The 19,984-nt window shown below is 36.2% G+C and overlaps 1 protein-coding gene across 1 annotated transcript in view; it reads right to left on the bottom strand.

The window, feature by feature from the left end:
- The window catches only part of SPDYA (speedy/RINGO cell cycle regulator family member A), a 34,052-nt gene extending 16,039 nt beyond the window's left edge, over window positions 1-18,013 (bottom strand). Inside the window, exons 1-5 of the mRNA XM_078056128.1 lie at window positions 17,408-18,013; window positions 11,911-12,163; window positions 9,521-9,579; window positions 7,268-7,353; window positions 2,043-2,214 (exon numbers count right to left, since the gene is read on the bottom strand). Coding sequence (XP_077912254.1) covers window positions 2,043-2,214; window positions 7,268-7,353; window positions 9,521-9,579; window positions 11,911-12,145 — 552 coding nt within the window. The 5' untranslated portion in view covers window positions 12,146-12,163; window positions 17,408-18,013. The remainder of the gene's footprint in view (window positions 1-2,042; window positions 2,215-7,267; window positions 7,354-9,520; window positions 9,580-11,910; window positions 12,164-17,407) is intronic.
- Between the last annotated feature and the right edge of the window lie 1,971 nt (window positions 18,014-19,984).

Below are 19,984 nucleotides of genomic sequence, written 5' to 3'. Positions count from 1 at the left end.
TCTTCTAAGTTATTTTTGAATCCTTTCATTTCCTCCAACATTCAACAATCCTCTTAATTTAATCCACAATTATGCATGCTTTCCAATATCTTCATCTCATTAATAAATATAATTAAGAAGGTTAATTCTGGGCAGAGTTCTATGACACATCTTCAAAGTATTCCCTGAAGTTTGACACTAATCCATTAATTGGCTCTTTTGGCCTATCATCATTTAACTGGATATGACTTCATTTAATTATAGCATTATCTAATTCACATTTACCAAACTTTACTGAACCAGTACTGGCTTACAATGATCACTGCTTTCCATTAATTTTCTACTCTAGAATATTTCTTTAGTTTGAAACATTAACTCTTTTCTTTATTGAAAACCAGAACATTAGATAAAATAACGCATTTTTGTTTTTTTAATTTATCTTTAAATTTTATTTAAATTCAATTAAATTAACATATAGTGTATTATTAGTTTCAGAGGTAGAGTTCAGTGATTCATCAGTCATATAGAACACCCAGGGCTCATTACATCATGTGCCCTCCTTAATGCCCATCCCCCAGTTACGTCTACCTCCTCTCCCCCCTCTGGCAACCCTCAGTTTGGTTCCTATAGTTAAGAGTCTCTTATGGTTTGTCTCCCTCTCTGGTTTCATCTTGTTTCATTTTTCCCTCCCTTCCCCTATGATCCTCTGTTTTGTTTCTTCAATTCCACATATGAATGAAATCATGATAATTGTCTTTCTCTGATTGACCTATTTCACTTAGCATAATACCCTCTAGTTTCATCCATGTCGTTGTAAATGGTAAGATTTCATCTTGTTGATGGCTGAGTAATATTCCATTGTATATATATATCACATCTTCTTTATCCATTCATCTATTGATGGATATCTGGGCTCTTTCCATAGTTTGGCTATTGTAGACATTGCTGCTATAAACATTGGGGTGCAGGTACCCCCTCGGATCACTATGTTTGTATCTTTTGGGTAAATACCTAGTAGTGCAATTGCTGGATCATAGGGTAGCTCTATTTTTAACTTTTTGAGGACATTCTATACTGTTTGCCAGAGTGGCTGCACCAGCTTGTATTCCCACCAGCACTATAAGAGGGCTCCCCTTTTCCTGCATCCTCGCCAACATCTGTTGTTTCCTGACTTGTTAATTTTAGCCATTCTGACTGGTGTGAGGTGGTATCTCATTATAGTTTTGATTTGTATTTCCCTGATGCCGGGTGATGTTGAGAGCATTTTTTCATGTGTCTGTTGGCCATTTATATGTCTTCTTTGGAGAAATGTCTGTTCATGTCTTCTACCCATTTCTTGACTGGATTATTCTTTGGGTGTTGAGTTTGATAAGTTCTTTATAGATTTTTGGATACTAGCCCTTTATCTGATAAGACATTTGCAAATATCTTCTCCCATTCTGTAGGTTGTCTTTTGGTTTTGTTGACTATTTTCTTTGTTGTGCAAAAGCTTTTTATCTTGATGGAGTCCCAACAGTTCATTTTTGCTTTTGTTTCCCAAAATAACCCATCTTTTAATTTTTAGTGTCTGTTTTATCTTAATAGAAACTTACTTTATGTATTATTCTATGTGAAAAAAGGTATGATTTTTAACATATTTAAATTTATTTAAATTTTAGACCATACAGTTTGCATTTCAATCTTGGGAACTTGAAATTTCACAAACTTTATTTAATGGAAGTTATTATTCAGCTCCAAATGTTATTAACATATTTTGGAATGTGCATACTATTCTTTCCCAATATATCTGTGATCTTTTAGACTAGATAAACACAAACAAAAATACTTACTACAGAAGTAGGCTGCTCTGAAAAACAGAAATGACAATTTTTAATTATTGTGGTATAAAATTAAAACATCAGCATTGTATATACAAGTTGTACTCATGGTAACCATTAGGGTTAACAGTCTACCCTTACATATACAAAAAATTAAATATTAGAAGCACATTAAAAAACAAGACAAGGGAAATTACATAAAGAGAAAACAGAGACTACGTATATAAAGTACTTAAAAAATCTTACCTCCTCACAGCATCGCCTGCTTACAATAGCCCTATAGTCAATTCTATCCCAGAGTTGGTCCCTTAACTTTAAGAAATTAGGGAACAATTTTCTCCAGTTTTTCCCTAAAGCCCATGGAAAAATTTCATATTTGGATTCTTCTTCATCTTCTTCAACTGTATTAGCCAGATACCTAACAAAAAAGACCAACAACTCAAAAAAGAAATGGGAAAAGGACAGGAACAGGCAGTTCATACACACACACACACACACACACACACACACACACACACAATCACTTATAAACATATAAAAGACATTCAACCTTACTCATAATTAAAGAAATGTAGGTCAAAAATAAAAATACAATGAATTTTACCTTGTTGAGTTCTGGATAGTTTTGTATTCCTATAAATCTTGAGCTTTGTTCTGGGATGCAGTTAAGTTACTTGGAAACAGTCTGATCCTTTCAGGTCTTGCTTTTATGATTTGTTAGGTGGATCTGGAGCAATGTTCAGACTGGGGCTAATTATTCCCCACTACTGAGGCAAGACATTCCTGAGTACTCAATATCCTGTGAATTGTGAGTTTTTTTCAGTCTGACTGGTGGGAACAGGCACTATTTCTAGCCCTGGGTAAATGTAAGGCACGGTTCCCTCTAATCCTTTCTTATAGTTTTTCCCTACACCCAGGTAGTTTCCTTATATACATATGGGAATCCGTATCCTCTTAAATACTTGAGGGGGATCAGGCATGCACAGAAGCAGGAAAACATGACCCATAATAAAAAGAATCATCAATCAAACTGACACATGTTAGAAATAACAGACATTAAAACAGATATATTAATTCCAGATGTTCAAAAAGATAAGAAGACACATTCAAATTGTACTTCTAGAGATGAAAATTACATATCCAATGAAAAATACATAGAGTGGGATTAAGAGATTAAATATTGCAGAAGAAAAGATTTGGGCACTGAAGACCGCAATATAAACTATCCAAAATGAAACACACACAGAAAAAGAAACAAAAATAACAGAGGTGAAACTGGAGTCCCTAACGGGTGTTGGGTGCCCCCCAAAAAATATTTGAAGAAATAATGGCTGAAAAATTTTGAAATTTGATGAAAACTATAAAAATACTAATAAGCTCAATGAACCCCAAAGCACAAAATTCAAAGAAAATTACACCAATGCACATCATAATCAAATTGTTCAGAACCAGTGATAAAGAGAAAATCTTAAAAGCAGTCAAAGCAAACAAACAAAAAAGACATGTTAGATAACACAGAAACAGAGATAAGGACAGAGATTTCCCAATGGAAATAATGAAAACCCCACAGACGACTTTCCAAGAAAAATAGGCAACTTACAATAAAAAAAATTACAAAACACGTAAGAAAGCAAGGCACCATAAACAGAAACCGATCCTGAAGTGTGAAGATGCTGAAATAAACAAACACCAAAGGAAAAAAGGTCTCAAAAGCAGTAAGAAAGTAAGGCAAATGATCCCAAGTGGAAGGTTTGAGATGCAAGAAGGAATAGTAAGCAAAGATGTAGGTATGTGGGTTAATCTAAACAAATATTCAGTGTATAAAACGACAATAATAATGTCTCTAAGTTTTTGGAGGGCTTCATGTAGAACTACAGAATTGTAAAACAAGAGAATGTAAGTTGAGAAGGGGGTGACTGGAGTTAAAATGCTTAAGGTTCTTGATTAAAAATAACTGGGAGAGAGCTTCCTGGTGGATGAACATGTGGAGATCAGATGTGCTGAGAGGGTATGGAAGCTCCATGCCCTTTTTCCATATCCTGCCCTATGCATCTCTTCCATCTGGCTTTTCCTGAGTTACATCCTTTTATAATAAACCGGTAATTTGTAAGTTAAAAAAAATAAGTAACTGGGATAACTGCTAAAGGAACAGATATAGACTGCATAATTTTCTAACAAGTAGAGGGAAAAAAAGTATCAAAAAATAAAAATTTTAAAAATTTCGATCAGAAAGAAGATAAAAATGGAGTGGAAAGAAGAAACAGAAAAAGTGGGACATAAAGACAAGATAGTAAAAAAAAAATCAAATATATAAGCAACAATAGAATATTCTGCAGCAAAAATGAACCAGAGATACTCATATCAATATTAATGGATCTTAAAATCATAAAGCAAAAGAAGGAAGTTACAGAAGAACAGAGAACATGACTATTTTACATATAGCTTAAAAACAGGAAAAACTAAACAATGTATTATTTAGAGGTGTATACATAGAATAAAGAAAATCAAGAAAATTACTACCTGTGGAAGGAAGGGGGCTCTATCTGGGAAATTGTGTACTGTGAGCTTCTAAGATTCTGGCAATGTTCTCTTCTTGAGTCATGGGTACATGAGTATTTGTTTCGCTTCTTCTTTAATGCACACACATATACACACTCCATACACTCCTTTTGTAGATGTTTCACATTAGAGATTTCAAAAGGCACAGAAGTATATAGTACACTTCTATTCAGGTGATATATACACTGGTTCATGTAGAGAAAATTATTTCTAGACAGATATACATGAAATGTTAGTTGTCCTTGAGAAAGAATGCTAAGATCTTGGGCTATGAGGAAGACTTACTTTTAATTGTATACGCACTTATGTCCTTTAAAAAAAACTATATGCATATTCAATTTAATTACATTAATATAGAATTAGCACCTACATATTACTTTATCCTCCCTTAAAATAACTGTACATATTTTAATATTACCTTAACATAAAGCACCTCATGGTTAAACCCATTCAGTTATACGAGTCAAATCATGTCCTCTGTGAAATTACATAATTACATACTTTAGTATCCCTGATAGTTCTTAGTAAAGGGTAGATAGAAGCCAGAGGTTGGCCCCTTTCATGCTTGTTGACTAAGTAAAACATAGAAAATCTATAATGTACTATGGTACTATGAAATCAGGACTACATTGTGATTCTATTCTAGATTAACAATTTTTCAGGCTCAATGTGATAAAATATCTGTATTGTACACATGTAAGTTGTTTTCTAATTTGAAATAGATTTTCTAATTTGAAATAGATTTTCTTGGAGCAGAGTCCATTTTTTTGTATAACAGTTAATTATGTTTATCCAAATAAAGAATTAAGAACATCCATATGTTAAAGGATGCAAAATAAAAGTTAAGATACACATTCCTTGCCTTTAAGAAGCCTATAGTCAAGTAGAAGAGGCAATTAAGTATGAAACAAATAACTGTACAAGAGAATATGGAATCATGACAATATAAGTTCAGAGTGTTATAAGAGCATATAGAAGGGAAAAGAACTTGAGTTAGAACTGTGGCTAACTGAGAAAATATTTACTGAGAACTGTTGAGTCAGGCTATATAAAAAGTACGATTAGATATAAAATGGAAATTATAATCCATGTTATTTTTAACATGGAACTTATTATACAACATACAACGCAACTGCACACACTCTACATATTGTACACTGACACAGTGCTTTACTGGTAAGATTACTACAACGTCAAACAAATCCAATTTCAGGAATCTGGTAAGAATTAAAACTAAAGCTTCTTGGTTTGTTTTTAATTTTCAGGTGGGGAAAAACTACAAAATAGATATTGTATCAACATACAGATATAATATAATACTAAAGAGACATGTAAACAGTTGCTAATCACTGAATTTGGCCATTGGCAAGTCACATCTGAATTTGCACCCCAGCTCTGCCACTACTAACTTTTGTGAGATTGGGAAGTACTTATCTTCCTAAGTCTCAATTTCCCCATCTGTAAAATGAAGATAATTAAATAATGTATTTCATAGAGAAGATTCAAGGAGCTTATAAAAAATTTTTTGTGGTATCTTGCATATAACATTCAGTATTAGCTAGTTACTATTATATTCCCACAATTTAGCAATCATCACCAAATGTTATAGAGTTCATTTTTCCTCATGCATGGGGAAATATGTCTTCTGAACACAAGAAGAGATCAGTTTCTTCTAGTCCTATTCCTTGAATCACACTTTGAGTCTGAATTAAAGACTTTGAGTTAAAACTTACTCATCAGTGCTAACAGTTGTGCTATTCACCTTAAGTATTTTTATATGTAGTTCCCTAGTTAAGTCCTTAAAATTATATTCACACATTTCCAACTGCAGTATTATATCTAGGTAGTGGGTAGAAAACGTTTTGAGATTGAGATAGATTTTCTTAAACTACACTGTTTCTAGTAGAATTCTGACCTATCCAGAAAGCCATGTTATTAAAACCATTTAATAGATCACAAGGCCAGTTATGAACTGTCTAATACAAAGTCAATGGAAGAACTGGAAAACAAACTATATTCCTTGGTTAAAGTTCAGTGTGTTAAGTAAAACAGTTAAGTCATTACTAAAGGTATCAGATATGAATAACTTCTATGTCATAGACATAAATCTACAATTAGTTTGTCTACAGCGTTTTCACAAGCTGTTTAATGTAAAAGGGCAATGATGATGATTTTTTTTTAAGATTTTATTTATTTATTTGAGAGCGAGAGCGAGAGAGAGAGAATGAGAGAGAGAATGAGAGAGAGAACACGAGAGGGGGTAAGGTCAGAGGGAGAAGCAGACTCCCTGCTGAGCAGGGAGCCCGATGTGGGACTCGATCCCAGGACTCCAGGATCATGACCTGAGTCGAAGGCAGTCGCTTAACCAACTGAGCCACCCAGGCGCCCAATGATGATGATTTTAACTATAAATTTACTGGAAATTTCAATGAGAATATTGAGAATATTTTGGCTTTTAAAACATATCTAAGTCCAAAAGAGGAGAATTTGGGATAATTCATATGGAGCACTCTGAAAAATGTAAAATGTATAATACAAACTTAAGTGGGATACTTAATAACAAATCTTCGGCATAGAGCAGGATAAGATCAGTGAAAAGAACATAAAAATATCCTATTAAAGTAAAAAAGTATATCTTCTATCTATAAAGGCCTATTCAAAGATATATATCAGGTTTTAAAAAGCCTCTGTTTTATTTTTTTATGAGTTACAATGTTAACTTTATTTACTTATTTCTTTAAGTAGGCTCTATGCCCAATGTGGTACCCAAACTTAGGACAACCCAGAGATCAAGAGTCGCATGCTCTACCAACCAAGCCAGCCAGGTGCCCTGAAATAGCCTGTTTTAAATAAGGTATCATGTATATTACAAATAAGAACCACAAAAATCACTTAGTAGAAAGCATACTTACAGAGCAATAAAGAAATTTATCCTGGTATGCTCATTTATAGTAAATTTAGCTCTCTTGAAATAAACAAAGGTCATAGCCAAAAGATACTATAGGGAAAAAAGTAAAAGTTAATATTAATGTTTTGCTTTCATAAGTAAAACAGCTTTAAAATAGTTATCTTTGAGATGAATAATAAGCTAAAAACAATAAAGCATTACTTATCTTTATTACAGAATTACCTATTTATTTGGGTCCTTACTTTTTGGCTTCCTGTAATCCATGTGAATGGTGAGAAATAGTTCTGAACCATTTATCATGATTAAGATAAATAATAAAATAAATTTTATTATTGCCAATATATTTTGAACCAAAATCCAATTTTTTTCTACCTTAAATTTCAAATCCATAGAGAAGTTGAAATAATAATAAAACAAATAACCATACATCCTTCACATAGATTCACCAATTGTTAGCATGTTGCCACATTGGCTTGATGCATGTATCTATACAAAAATTTTTTCCTGACTCCTTAATTGCAGACATCCATACTCACTTTTTATTTATTGACTGACTGACTGAATAATCAGTCAGGGTGGCATTACTGATCGAATTTTTAAATTGAGGTATAACTGACAAAGTTGTATATATTTAAAGTTTACAATGTGATGATTTGATGTACATTGTGAAATGAATACCAAAATAGAGTTAATCAACACATCCATCATCTCACATATTATCTTTTTCTTTCCTTTTTGTTAAGAACACTTGGGATCTACTCGCTTAGCAATTTCATATACTTACTTTTTAAAATAACCTTTTAAAAATAACTTCTAACCAGAAATTAGACTATATGACTATTTTCATTGGAAAACAGTGTTTTAAATGTGTTATTAGAAAGAAGTATCTAGCCTGGTATTAGGACACTATGCCAGGTCCTATCTGTCCAAATTAAAAACAACTTATAGTACTGATGTATTAGATTCCCTCTCATAAAATGCCTATTTATCCTATTCTTCATAGGACTGACTACAAAGGTGACTCCAAGTTTTCAAGGTAACTTTCAGTAGAGAACTCTTGAAATAGTGTTAAGATATGGTATGCTGGTTAGTTACTTTAAAAACACTGCCCCCTGCTGTCCAGCAATTTTAATTACTGTAATGCACTTACAAGTTGAAAACTATAACTCCACATGCACCTATCTACATAGATATTTTATATGAAGGCATTACTGTTAATTTTTTAAAATATTAGTGACTTTGTGAATATGTTTAAAAAGATTTCATCTTTTAGAAATACATCATCTTGAAAAATTTATGGATAAAGTATTAGGATGTCTGAGATTTGCTTCAAAATAATCTAGTTTGGGGAAGAAGGATTAGAAGAAACAAGCAGAGCCATGAGTTGATGATTATAGTAGCTACATGATAGGCACATGGAGGGTCTTTGTTCTATTTTCTCTACCTCAAGGTATATATATTTGAAATTTTCCAGAATTAAATTTCCAAAATTAGAAATTAAAAAAACCAAACTCTAACTTTATCTTTGTTACCTTAAGCTTGAAATAAAAAAGTTCATATCAATATTAACAAGTATTTAATCATAAACTAGTCTTCCATTCATCCCTTTCCCATTGGTTGGCACATTAAAATTAAGTGTGATGTGAAGTCTTGCTGAATTTTCTGATATATCTACCTGGTCTAAGATGACATTTACAAAGCTAAAATCATAACTGTTCAGCTAAATCTAAAGAGTATAGAAATATCATGGTCCCTAGTATGTAAGCACCATGATGATCTTTTATGAAACACTGATTCTTAAATAAAGAACATAATAAACTAATTTTACTCTACAAAATTATTGGGATTTGTTTATCTAAGTTACCTACAAAATATTAAAATGTATAACAGACTTCCTTAGTGGAATGAATGTCAGAATATTCAGAATATTCTTTCTCCACAGCCTGATAAAAGGTAATAATTCTGATCAAAACATTAAGTCTATACTGATTCTTGCTTTCAATCAAACAAATATGGACTTAAGGCCATTTAAATCTAATCAATAATATTCTACAATTCCTCAAGTATAAAGTGAATCTCTGACGTATGCTAATTTCAAAAATTAATGTGTAAGGATTTCACTTTGAAGAAGCAATGCAGGCTAGTTCTTTTCCTAACCTTAATTAATATGATTGAAAATTCTTATAAGGTTTTTTAAAGTTCTGATGGTCTAGTAACATAATAATGCAGTTACTGATTACACTGTTACCAAATTTACCTTGTCTGCAATTTTACAGCAGCAGTCCATCCACAAGAAATCTTGAATTAAATCGTCATCTACAACAAAAGATAGCTATGACTTGTCTTTTAAAAACAGAATGTTTCCTTTTGAAGAATTAACTTCTAGATAGAGGATTATAAATGATGCTTAGAAAGCAAACAAAAATGGCTGGACCAGTGTTATCTAAAATGTAGTCTGCATTTCTTTGGTATATTTACCATTGCAAGCACTGTACAAAAAGCTACTGCTTTACTTTGGGTTTCCCATCTGATTTGCTCAGACTGGAGCGCAAGTGTTAGAAGTGTTTGGTTTCTTGACTATCCCAATAGTTCTTTGAGAAAGATGTCTTGGGTAACTCTAGAACAGCTCTTTATTACTTTCCAAAATCAATCTTTACTGGTGGAAATGGAATCTGATAAAGGATAACTCAGTCTTTAGTAAATAATGACTTAATGAATATTACTTGTTTTCTAAATATGTTTTACTCTTTCTACTACTTTCTCCTGTTAGATCCCAGGGTATTTTTAGTTTTGAATTCTTCTTTTCATCTCCTATTTATCTCTGTCCAATTATCTATTATCCAAATACCAATGAAAATGTCTAAATAAAGATTCATAATTTATTAGCTATTTATAATTAATATTTAATTTTGGAAAAACAGTATTATGACAAAAGATCCACAAAAATACTTTTAAAAATATGCAAAAAGTAGGTCAAAAACACTTACTCAATTTTAAAAGGCTAAAATATATAATCCCCAAATATATGAGTAGTTGTCAGAATATACTCTGAGAAAATCTGCTTTTTCCCATTCCCCCCTTCATTTTAAGTTAAATAACAAACAAAACATAACTTCTTTATACTAATTTTTACATCCTAGAAATATCAATATAGTCAAATATATGGAAAGTTCCAAGAGTAAGTACTCATTTTTTCCCATCCAAGTACTAACCAGGCCCGACCCTGCTTAGCTTCCGAGATCAGACGAGATCGGGCGCGTTCAGGGTGGTATGGCCGTAGACAGTAAGTACTCATTTTCTTAGACTAATTAATTTCTGCCTTAATTCCATTTTTGTTAAAGTCAACTCTACACCCAATATGGGGCTCTAACTCGCAACCCCAAGATCAAGAGTGAGTCGCATGCTCTACTGACTGAGCCAGCCAGGCACCCAACTATTTCTTAAATTACTTATGGTAGAGCCAGGTATTTTCTCTTACTTCTCATGATCAGTTACGAATAATAAAAACATTTGTGCGTAATAGTTTTGCACTAGTCTTAAAGAGAAAGGGAAACTTATATTAACAGCATTCTAGATCCTGACAGGGAACATCCTGGTAGTTCAACATTTTTCTACTTACATTACTTACATTTTTTATTCATCTCATCTTCTTTTTTGCTTTTCTTTAAATCTTAACCAGCTTGCCCTCCTTTTTTCTCCCTCCCTCCCTCTCTCTCTCTTTCTTAAGATTTTTGTCTTCTGAGTAGGGCAAACACTCTTGTCCCCAACTCTCTTATACACGGGACACTTCTGCCTGTCACCTGGATCTAACAGACTATGGTATCTACTTGATTCATTCCTACAGATATTTACCAGATTCATCTATCCTACTCTTTAATCTGTCTACCTTACTACCTTACCTTAAAAAAAAAAAAGAATCTTCCCTTTCTTGGCTAATAGAAGTAATATAAAGAAGTTTCTTTTTTAAGAACTTTGTCAGCAAAGTAGCATTGTCTTGTGATCTGAATAAATTTAAACCCAATTTCATTATATGAGCATGATGATAAAACATAATTTTTAACAATATTCCCCCCTATGTGAAGTGCCTGGCTGGCTCAGTTGGAAGAGCATGCAACTCTTGATCTCAGGGTATGAGTTCGAGCCCCACGTTGGGTGAAGAAATTACTTAAATAAAAATAAAATATTAAAAAAATATATCCCCCATATGTAATACTGAAACTTATCGAGGTTGACCAATCTTCCCACTTTGCTCAGTTTTAGCACTGAAAATCCTGGGAAACACCTCAGGCCTAGTCAAACCGGGTCAATTGGCTCATCTGAGACTTTATGTAGTTATTTTACTTAGGTCACCCAAAACTCATGATATGAACTTGAATTGCCCAGAATTCACATTTGACACTTGGATTTAAGTAGTCCAGAAGCTAGATGAGTCTGAATTTCTAAACCAAAAGCAATCCAAAATAAAAAACCCAACATTAAAACAAAAACAACCTAAGTAAAACAAAAACAAATTTTCTGAGACAGAAAATCTGACATAGAAAATAACAACATCCTCTTTGATTATTATGAAAACAATAAAGTAGATCTTTAGATTCTCTCATTTTTAAGTACTTTAGAATTACTGCTATTAAAATATTTTAAACCTACCAAATAATTTAAAGAAAGCAGTCATTTCCTGACGCTGTATAACTAGACAGGGTCCTTTGGGGCGTTTAGACTTGTTGCTATTATGTGCATTTTTTTCAGATGCTGGCCAATTATCTTTAAAAATAGGACGCTTCAGATTAATGGGTTTTTTAGGCTGATGTGATCTATTTGACCCTGATTTTACATGAACAGTGACAGTAGGTGGTGTCTCACAACACAGCTGATTATGTCTCATTTTGGTTTCCCAAGATTCCTGTAAAAATAAAACATATAATTATTTACCACACTCGTGTTCATTTCTATATAAAAACAACTAATCAGATGACATTACCAGATGCATTCACATAAAATGTTACTGAACTTGCTACTAAAATGTTATTTGTGATAGTGACCCACAGAAGAAATTGCTTTTAGAATTCAGTGCTAAGAAATGCTATGCTTTCTTTGGGTAACTGATATACCTCCTCTTCCCAATAATAAGATCCTGTATACCATTTTGCTTTGATGACTAGGGATCCCAAAACCAAATTTGGAAGTTAATTATAGGAACTATGCTGAGTCTATAATCTATTTGTGGTATTTTTTCCTAGTATTTTAAAATTCTGCTTCTATTGACATAATTTTGTCATATGGTTATTATATGCCACTTCAAATTTTTTATAGAACAAGGCAAACTATTTCCAGAACTAAATTATTATCATACCAAGTCTTATATTGAAAACAGTCCCCCCCCACACACAAAATATTTTCTTACTGGTTAATTCCTTGATATGTTACACAATTCACTTATTCAACAAGCATTTACTGGTATTTACTGAAAAGTTAAAAACATTGAGGGAGTCTCATAAATTTTTCACTCTAATTTTTAATTATTTGAGTGACTGATTATAAGTGTACATGAATGTACAGTGTTATAATCCAATAAAATTAGAAACAAAGTTAATTCATCAATATTTAACAATATGCATAACCACTACTATGTTTGGTGGTAATCAGTTCACATAATTACTACAGTTAGTATTACTTTTGTGGTCAAAGTATTTATAGGATAGGAAATGGAGGTAAGCATAGGCAAAGTAGGAAACTACTCTAAGACCCTAATGAGAACCTCTAAATCCATAACTCACAGTGACCCAGGCGGCCATGCCTCCCTTGGTGTTCAAGGAGTTAGGTACAGATTCTCCTTCCTGACCCACAGAAACTTCCCTGCTGAAGGAAGGAATGGAAAGTAAGATTGGATATAGTAGGGCTAGATCAGCAATGTCCAATATAATGTGAGTCACATATGTAGTTTTATATTTTTAAAGCTGCATTACAGAAGTACAAATAAAAAATGACCTGAATTTTAGTAATATATTTTATGTAATCTAGTATATCTAAAATATCATTTTAACATGTAATCAATATAAAAATGAGATATTTTACATACTTTATTTTTCAGACTAAGTCTTTGAAATCTGGTGTGTGTATTTACACTTACAGTATATCTCAATTTAGTTGCTAAATTTCCAACAGTCAGAGTGAAATGTAGTCCTACCAAAACAATAGTGTGTAAGTAAAAAATATTTTACACTCCTTCAGTACTTAAAGTAAATAAAAGTAAAAACTCTTCAGTTGCACCATCCACATTTTAACTGCTCAACAGCCACATATAGCTAGTAGCTACATATTAGACAGCAGAGGGCTAGATAGTGAAGAACTAGGCAGAGGAAATTATATTCAATTGATTCTATAATTGCTTCTTCTCCCTCTGTTTCACTTTTCTCCCCTCACCTCATCTTTCTTCTTAGATCCTAAGGTCCAACCAAATTGAAGGCAATTATGGAGTTGGGGTTGGGGGTGCTACAAACTCCAAAGAAAAAGGAATGGGTGATAAATTGAACCTTGAGACTTGCCTAAGAACTTTCTGCTCTTTCCTACCCACCTCATCTGGGAGACGGCTGGAGGTCTCATCAGCATTTTTTTTTTTTTTTTTTTTAAGTAAGAGCAGCCTTGCAACTAGATGGAAAAAATTAGTCAGGCTTTTCAAACTGGGGTGAAGGGGCTAGGCAGGCTTGGGGGTGTAATGTACCAGAATATAGAATAACTATGGCATATCTCCCAGGAGGTAAGTTTTACTCAATGTTAAGTAAATAACTTAAAATAGTGTTATTATATTAGGACAACCATGGATATATTGTGAAATAGAATGCAAATACTGTCAACCGAATAAGTATGTTCACAGTATAGCTTTACACTATTCCACTAAACCCTTATGTTTGTGTTGGGATACTTCAAATAAAATTTGAGGAAATAAAGAACTGTGAAATTCCCCAAATAGAGATTCATTGAAGTTAATCAGCAAACACTGGCAGGAAAGTTATGGAGGAGCCTAAGGAGAGAAGCTATCAATGGTACATTCTTGGTCAAATTCCACCTTGAGATAGTTTTAAATTTTGCTCTTTATTTAGAAATACTGAGAGAATAGAGTTCTCATGGCAAGCAAGAGGAAAAGAATGCAAGGCAAATAAAAATATGAGCCATTTCAGGGGGCATCTGGGTGGCTCAGTCAGTTAAGTGTCTGCCTTTGGCTCAAGTCATGATCCCAGGGTCCTGGAATCAGGCTGTGTCAGGCTCCTTGCTCAGCGGGGAGCCTGCTTCTCCCTCTCCCTCTGCCACCCCCTCACTTGTGCTCTCTCTCATGTGCTCTCTCAAATAAATAAATAAAATCTTTTTTAAAAATATGAGCCATTTCAGAAAAAGGTAAGAGACAGGAAGAAGGGGGAGCTAGGAGAAACTATGCTCATATGGCAAAACCATTTAATGAGTTTTTACACAGACTCCACCAACATGAAAAAAAATCATACCAGAATTCACACTTGAATAGGATGTCTGGGATTTTTTTTTTTTTTTTAATAGACCACAGCTAATCTATAAGCAACTGAAATAATTTCTTTTCTCTGGGGGTAATATAAGAGTGTTAGGGGTGCTGGTTCACAGAATCATACAATAGAAGTAGGATTTGGGGGTAATATAAAGAGTGTTAGGGGTGGTAGTTCACAGAATCATACAACAGAAGTAGTATTTGGGGACTGGTGTGCCTATATGAAAAATCTAATAGCAATATCCAAAGGCAATTCAGGGCAGGCAGGGAAACCTTAACTTCCCTATAATTACAGTCTCACACTAAGCACTTAATATGTGCCAGACAATGTGCTAAAAGTTTTACATGCATTTTCTCACTTAATCCTCAGAACATTTCTATATGGGCATTATTTTATCCTTATTTTCTAGATGAGAAATTTGAGGCTCAGGGAAGAAGAAATTTGCCCACGGACACATAATTAGTGAGTGATAAAGCTAGGACTTGAATCTGGGGCTGTTTGACACCAAAGTCCCATATACTTTAACCACTAAAACACGGTTCTAAAAATTAAATGAAGTCATGTGTAAAACACTTGACACATGGTAAGTAATATTTTATTCACTGTCATCTTGCCAGGGAAACAAAGCCAGCTTATGAGCTTTCGCTTTATAAAAATTTAAGTCTAGCATTTGCATTGTAAATGTGCACATTACATTGTGACCTAGTGGTTAAATAAGCCATTGCTTTAGGGAAGAAAGATGGGCCTATCACCTTTTTGCTAAAATAAAATAATTCTTAAAAATAATCCTTATTGAAATGACTGTAACATTTTTCTTTATCATAACCACAAAATTTAAATTGTTAAAAAACAATACAGCAAATTGAGGAAAAATATTCTGGCAAAATTGCTGGAAGCTTTGCTGGGGCTATTATCAAATCTCCATTATTTTGATGTTTTAAATATTTTTTCTAATTTAATTTATCATCTAATGGTTATAGAATACTTTCAGACTCGGCCGAGTGCTAGGTGCTACAGTACTAGTAAAATTACACAGCATGGCTGTTTCAATAAGAAGTTCATATCTGATAAGAAATCCAACCCATTAGTGAATAAACCAAGACCCTTCGATGAAGTGGTGGGAATAAATGGAAACTAGATTGAATAGAATTATAGGAGTGATTACAAAAGGAGTGTTACAAAAGGAAGTGCAGGAGGTGTGAACACACGCCCTCCTTTTTCTAAATGTGGCAATCATGAGAAGGAAGAAAATGAAAAGCAGCTGGAAGGGACAACAGTCAACGGAGAATTTGTTTTTCTTTTTAAAGACAGGATTCTTAAGTTTGCCTGAAGGCAGAAAGGAAGGAGGAGCCAGTTGAGAGTATATGTTAAAATACTGGAGAACAGACCCTTATTAAGACCTGATTCTGTCTAGCTATGTGACCTTAGGCTATTCAACTCCTGGGAACACCCATTTCCTCACTAATGATATTAAGATAATAGAAACACCGGTTTTCTTAGAACCTGGTACATATTAGTATCCAATAAAAATTAATTATTAGATATTGTTAATAATACATATTTAGTAGGGTTAACGAGCAAAGGAACTATATGCATAATGCCTAGCACAGTGCTGAATCCTTCACAAAAACTCGAAATACAGCAGCACTATTATTGTATCTTTTTTACAGGTAAGGGTATCTTTCAAGGAAAGAAGAGTCAGATATGACAGACAGCCACATTTCATCTCCACTAATAAATATAATTTAAATGTTAAAATTTTATTGGTAACAGAGATCATAGGTATTTTAAAATGTGCTTTTGCTAGAGAATAAAATTTGTTAACAGGCAGGATCTCAATTTTAACATAGCATGGGTTTTTCGGTCTTTAAGTGTTCAATTACTTCACAAGTTTCTTTTCTAAAAATTGAAGCTAGCTGGCCTGCAGCCGTGCTGGACATGTAAGGAAAGGGCACCGGGAAACTGTGGGAGAAGGGCTCAGGGCAGAGCACTGACATGCAGCAGCTCAGATCCGCGACTCTGGTGCCGTCGCGCCTGGGGACGAAGACGTGATGAAGGGGACCCAAGGAGAAGGGGCGGACTCACTCAAAATACCACTGGCCCGCCCGGAGGATAACGGCGGGCCGGGGCCGTGCCCCCCCAACCCCCCGGCCTCTCCTCTGGCCGGCGCGCGAGGGGAGCCCGCCAGCGACAAGCCGTCCAGGCCCGCGGCCGGAGGTCACCGCCCGGCACGTGGGAGCGCGTCGTCCCTCCGTGGTCCCTGGTCCACAGTCCGCCCCGCGGGCTAAGGCGCGAGGGCGCCGCGCCCGCGAAGCCCCCACAGAGCGACGGAGGGGGCTGCGCCGGCTCGCCAACACCACCGCGCTTCGCCGCTTCCCCCCGCCGCCGACTCCGACCTCGACAACCCCCGCCCCTCTCCCGAGCCCAGGCCCCGGACGCTGGGAGGGCTTGCTCCCGTCGCGGCGAGGGAGCCACTCACGGGCGGAAGCGTGTAGGAAAGGGGCCGTGACGCCGCCCCATCCTCACACACGGTGGGCGGCGGGGCCCGCTGCGAGAGGTATGGAAGGACCAGGCGCAGCTGCAACTGGAGGGTGGCCGGCGAGGCCCGAAGCCGGGGCGCGAGAGGAAGATACCTGCGAAAACCTGGGTATGGGGAGCGGGCGCCAGGCCGCCGGACAGCCGCACCCGAACGCTCCGAGGCCTCAGGCGGTTGCTCACCACTCGCTCCACAGGGCCACTACCCACTCAAGAGACCTCCCGCCAACCGGGAGCGACGCTCGCGCGGGCCAATCAGCGCACAGAGCCGCCGCCGGGGGGCGGGGTCTGCCCGAGGTTGCGCGCGCCGCGACCCCAGTTCCAGCTCGAGCGCTCCAGCTTCCGCGCGCCGGCTGCGTGCGGAACCCCTGAACCTACCTGGGCTTGCGGACCCTCCGGGCCCGGTCCTGGCAGAACGCCACCACCCTCCCAGATCTCTTCTGGCCTCCTAATTTAGCCCCTTCCCCGTGGACGCTTATCAAAGCCAGGCTTGTATTCGAGCCATTTACCTTCCCTCCGGTTAGATGGAGAGGCCCTGCGGGGCTGGGACTTCAGGTCTTCCCTAACTCACTTCTACCTCACAGCACCAAGCAGGACGCCTTGCACACACGCACTAGCAGATACTTGATAAAGACAGGCGTCAATAGTAGGAGGACAGAGAATCAGAAGTGAACTTTGCAGCAGCAATTGTAATGCCCACAGTTTCTGCTATGTTAAATAACTATATAGACAGAGGAAGAGACCACTTAAACTAAAAAAGAAAGGTGTGACTACCGTGGCAGAGGTTATGTTACACTATTCCGTTAAATCTACTGTTCTAAGCTGTAAATTCTTCTACAGGAACCTTTTCATTTTGGTCTCATCGTAGCCCTTGGCCAGGTGCCTGGGATGTAATTGATGCTTAGTAAACGCTTGTTCTCATTCTACTTTCTAAATATATCTCCCCACTATTACCCATTGATTCTTTACTCCAGGCTTACATACTTGCTTTTCACAGAGAAGGTCTTAAACTTTCTTCTTTGAGCTGGCATATAATGTGCTTTTTCTTTTTCACCTTCATTTAAATTTTCTATCTGATATCCATCCTTTAAGACCCAATTTAAGTCATCAGCCCATCATCTGAGTACTTAGTAAGTGCAAGACTGTGCCATTCTTTTTTTTTTTTTTTTTTAAAGATTTTATTTATTTATTTGACAGAGAGAGACACAGCGAGAGAGGGAACACAAGCAGGGGGAGAGGGAGAGGGAGAAGCAGGCTTCCCGCGGAGCAGAGAGCCCGATGCGGGGCTCGATCCCAGGATGCTGGGATCATGACCTGAGCCGAAGGCAGACGCTTAACGACTGAGCCACCCAGGCGCCCCAAGACTGTGCCATTCTTGAATTCCTGCAGCACTTTCAAAAGTTTTGATTGTTGCAATCTTATTAACCAGCTTTTTGATAAAATTATTTTATTATGTGTACATACAGATACAATTTTACATAAATGGCGTTGCATACGTACTTTAAAAAATGGAATGTTTGAGGGACGCCTGGGTGGCTAAGTCGGTTGAGCATCTGCCTTCGGCTCCGGTTATGATCCCGGGATCCTGGGATCGAGTCCCGTGTCGGGCTCCTTGCTCAGCAGAAAGCCTGCTTCTCCCTCTGCCTGCTACTCCCCCTACTTGTGCTTGCTCTCTCTGACAAATAAATAAAAAAATAAAATCTTAAAAAAAAAATGGAATGTTTGATAGGTACAAAAGAATATATATAGTAACATACATGCAGGCAGCAGAGCATAATAAAACAAAAATTCGAGAAGCTACTACCCACCAAAAAAGGATGAATCTTAACACCCAAGAAATAGAACATAAACAATACTGATAAGATCCTGTATGTTTCTCCTCCTCCCCTTACTTTCCCTGAAGAGGTGACTTTGGTTTTTCCCATTCCCTTAAGATTTACTGTACCTTTAAACACAGATTTTGGGGCGCCTGGGTGGCTCAGTCGTTAAGCATCTTCCTTCGGCTCAGGTCATGATCCCAGGGTCCTGGGATTGAGTCCCACATCGGGCTCCCTCCTTGGGGGGAAGCCTGCTTCTCCCTCTCCTACTCCCACTGCTTGTGTTCCTGCTCTCCCTATCTCTGTCAAATAAAATCTTTAAAAATAAATAAACAACAGATTTTGTTTGTAAATTTAATACTTTGTATTCTTCATAGTTTGAGATTTTAACATGCTAACGCAGAACATTGTAAATCATTTTTATTGTTGTATAGAATTCTGTTCTATATATATACTGTAATTATCACCATGCTCCTGTCAATGGCCATTTGGGTCATTTTTTGCTACTCTGAAAGCTATGAGCCTTCTTGTTACACAGACTTGGTTATCAGTGGCTGTGCTTCTGTAAGACTATATTAGTTAGTTATAGCTGGCACAGATCAGTTGGGTGGTCTGACTGGTTGGTGCCCATGTTAAATATTCAACTACTACTGCTTGTATATGCCCCATGGTGCATGCGTGTAGTTTTCCTATAAATGCTTTAAAGGGAAAATGATGGGTTTTAGGGTATGCAATTTACAAGATTACAAATGCTAATCTCATTTCCCAGGTAGCTGTACACATTTTATTATTTTATTTATAAGTAATCTATATGCCCAATATAAGGCTCAAACTCCCGACCCCGAGATCAAGAGTCAT

The sequence above is a fragment of the Halichoerus grypus genome, chromosome 10 (genome assembly GCF_964656455.1).
Source record: "Halichoerus grypus chromosome 10, mHalGry1.hap1.1, whole genome shotgun sequence".
Classification (NCBI taxonomy): Eukaryota; Metazoa; Chordata; class Mammalia; order Carnivora; family Phocidae; genus Halichoerus; species Halichoerus grypus.
The sequence above is the reverse complement of the archived record's forward strand: the minus strand, read 5'-3'. Positions and strand labels throughout refer to the sequence as shown.